Source organism: Rhinoraja longicauda, chromosome 40, assembly GCF_053455715.1.
Source record: "Rhinoraja longicauda isolate Sanriku21f chromosome 40, sRhiLon1.1, whole genome shotgun sequence".
Taxonomy (NCBI): Eukaryota; Metazoa; Chordata; class Chondrichthyes; order Rajiformes; family Arhynchobatidae; genus Rhinoraja; species Rhinoraja longicauda.
Genome location: NC_135992.1, coordinates 12,681,560 through 12,684,059, shown reverse-complemented (window position 1 = coordinate 12,684,059; position 2,500 = coordinate 12,681,560). Strand labels below are relative to the sequence as shown.

The following is a 2,500-nucleotide window of genomic DNA, read 5'->3' as shown; positions in this document are numbered from 1 at the left end:
CATACCCCCTGATCCCTTTAGCCACAAGGGCCACATCTAACTCCCTCTTAAATATAGCCAATGAACTGGCCTCAACTACCTTCTGTGGCAGAGAATTCCACAGATTCACCACTCTCTGTGTGAAGAAATGTTTTCTCATCTCGGTCCTAAAAGACTTCCCCCTTATCCTTAAGCTGTGACCCCTGGTTCTGGACTTCCCCAACATCGGGAACAATCTTCCCGCATCTAGCCTCTCCAACCCCTACATGTTTCTAGAAGATCCCCCCCTCAGTCTTCTAAATTCCAGCGAGTACAAGCCCAGTCTATCCAGTCTTTCCTCATATGAAAGCCCTGCCATCCCATCACAGTTTCCGCGCTGTATCTCTAAATCTAAAAAATCTAAAAGTCTCTGGGGGGGAAAAGCTTTTCCTCAACACACTCTCTGGGTTGAAAAAGGTTTTTTTTTCCCCCTCAAATGGTTAATTGAGCTGTCGGGGAGCATGGGGCCAAGAGCGAGCGAGGCCACACACACCAGGGTCCTTGACGATCACCAGAGAATGTTGCCCGTCCCACTGCCTGATCCTGAACTTTCCTTCCCTTCCAGAGAGCTGAAGTATCGTCAGGCCACGGCACCCATTTTCCGGGTAAGTCGATGCTCGGCACTGTGGACTGGCACTCTCGTTTAGCCCGTCACGTTCTGCAAAGGGGAGATATTATTCATTTGTTGAATACTAGACCAAGTGGAGCCATTGGGCCCAATCCTCTCCTGCATTGTTGCAGCACCCTCTCGTACCCCCCCTCCCCCTTCCATTCCCCCCCACTCCATCCCCCTCAACCCCCCTTGTCCACTCTCCTCCCCCTCCCCCTTCCATTCCCCCCCACTCCATCCCCCTCAACCCCCCTTGTCCTCCCCCTCCCCCTTCCATTCCCCCCCACTCCATCCCCCTCAACCCCCTTGTCCTCCCCCTCCCCTTCCATTCCCCCCCACTCCATCCCCCTCAACCCCCCTTTTCCACTCTCCTCCCCCTCCCCCTTCCATCCCCCCCCCACTCCATCCCCCCCAACCCCCCTTGTCCTCGTCCTCCCCTCCCCCTTCCATTCCCCCCCACTCCATCCCCCTCAACCCCCCTTGTCCTCGTCCTCCCCCTCCCCCTTCCATCCCCCCCCACTCCAACCCCCCTTGTCCACTCTCCTCCCCCTCCCCCTTCCATCCCCCCCCACTCCATCCCCCCCAACCCCCCTTGTCCTCCCTCCTCCCCCTCCCCCTTCCATTCCCCCCCACTCCATCCCCCTCAACCCCCCCTTATCCTCCCTCCTCTCCACTCCCCCCATCCCCCCTCCCCCTCCCTCCCCCCTTCCTCCCCCTTCCATTCCCCCCCACTCCATCCCCCTCAACCCCCCTTGTCCTCCTCCCTCCACCCCCCCCCTCCCCCCTCCCTCCCTAGGAGATAGAGTTAAACTTTAAAATGTGAACAACTTAAAAAATATGACACCGATTTCAATGAAACTTCTTCCATTGGCACCAAAGGGGACGACGGTGAGTGAGGTGGGCCTAAAATTGTCACGCTATCGTGTACCGTTCTGGCTGTAGTGCAGGAACAAACAAAACAAACAAACGAGAGTTTTAGTGCATAGATTAGTCGATTGTATATCACCTTTGCGTTTTACGTTTGCTGGTCTGCTGAGACGTTGCAAGTTAGAATTTCATTGTTCCATTTGTCTGCACATATGCCAAATATGCCACATATCCCATCCCCTCCCCTCTCTGCGTTCCGCAGAGACCGTTCCCTCCGTAACTCCCTGGTCCACTCGTCCCTTCCTACCCAAACCACCCCATCCCCGGGCACTTTCCCCTGCAACCGCACGAGATGCAACACCTGTCCCTTTACCTCCCCCCTCAACTCCATCCAAGGACCCAAACAGTCTTTCCAGGTGAGACAGAGGTTCACCTGCACCTCCTCCAACCTCTATTGCATCCGCTGCTCTAGATGTCAACTTATTTACATCGGCGAAACCAACCGCAGGCTCGGCGATCGCTTCGCTCAACACCTGCGCTCGGTCCGCATTAACCAACCTGATCTCCCGGTGGCCGAGCACTTTAACTCCCCCTCCCATTCCCAGTCTGACCTTTCTGTCATGGGCCTCCTCCAGTGCCATAGTGAGCCCCACCGGAAATTGGAGGAACAGCACCTTGTATTTCGCCTGGGCAGCTTGCAGCCCAGTGGTATGAACATCGACTTCTCCAACTTTAGATAGTCCCTCTGTCCCTCTCTTCCCCTCCTCCCTTCCCAGATCTCCCTCTATCTTCCTGCCTCCACCTATATCCTTCCTTTGTCCCGCCCCCCCTGACATCAGTCTGAAGAAGGGTCTCGACCCGAAACGTCATCCATTCCTTCTCTCCCGAGATGCTGCCTGACCTGCTGAGTTACTCCAGCATTTTGTGAATAAATGCCAAATTTAAAGTCTCTTTCACCCAGAGTAGGGGAGTCACGAACTAGGATGACTTCGGTTTAAGGTAATC

At 55.3% G+C, this 2,500-nt stretch overlaps 1 protein-coding gene across 1 annotated transcript in view; it reads left to right on the top strand.

Annotated features, from left to right (window-relative positions):
• LOC144611405 (caspase recruitment domain-containing protein 11-like) overlaps window positions 1-2,500 on the top strand; it is a 29,058-nt gene that overhangs the window by 22,409 nt on the left and 4,149 nt on the right. The window contains exon 10 of the mRNA XM_078430476.1: window positions 584-623. Coding sequence (XP_078286602.1) covers window positions 584-623 — 40 coding nt within the window. The remainder of the gene's footprint in view (window positions 1-583; window positions 624-2,500) is intronic.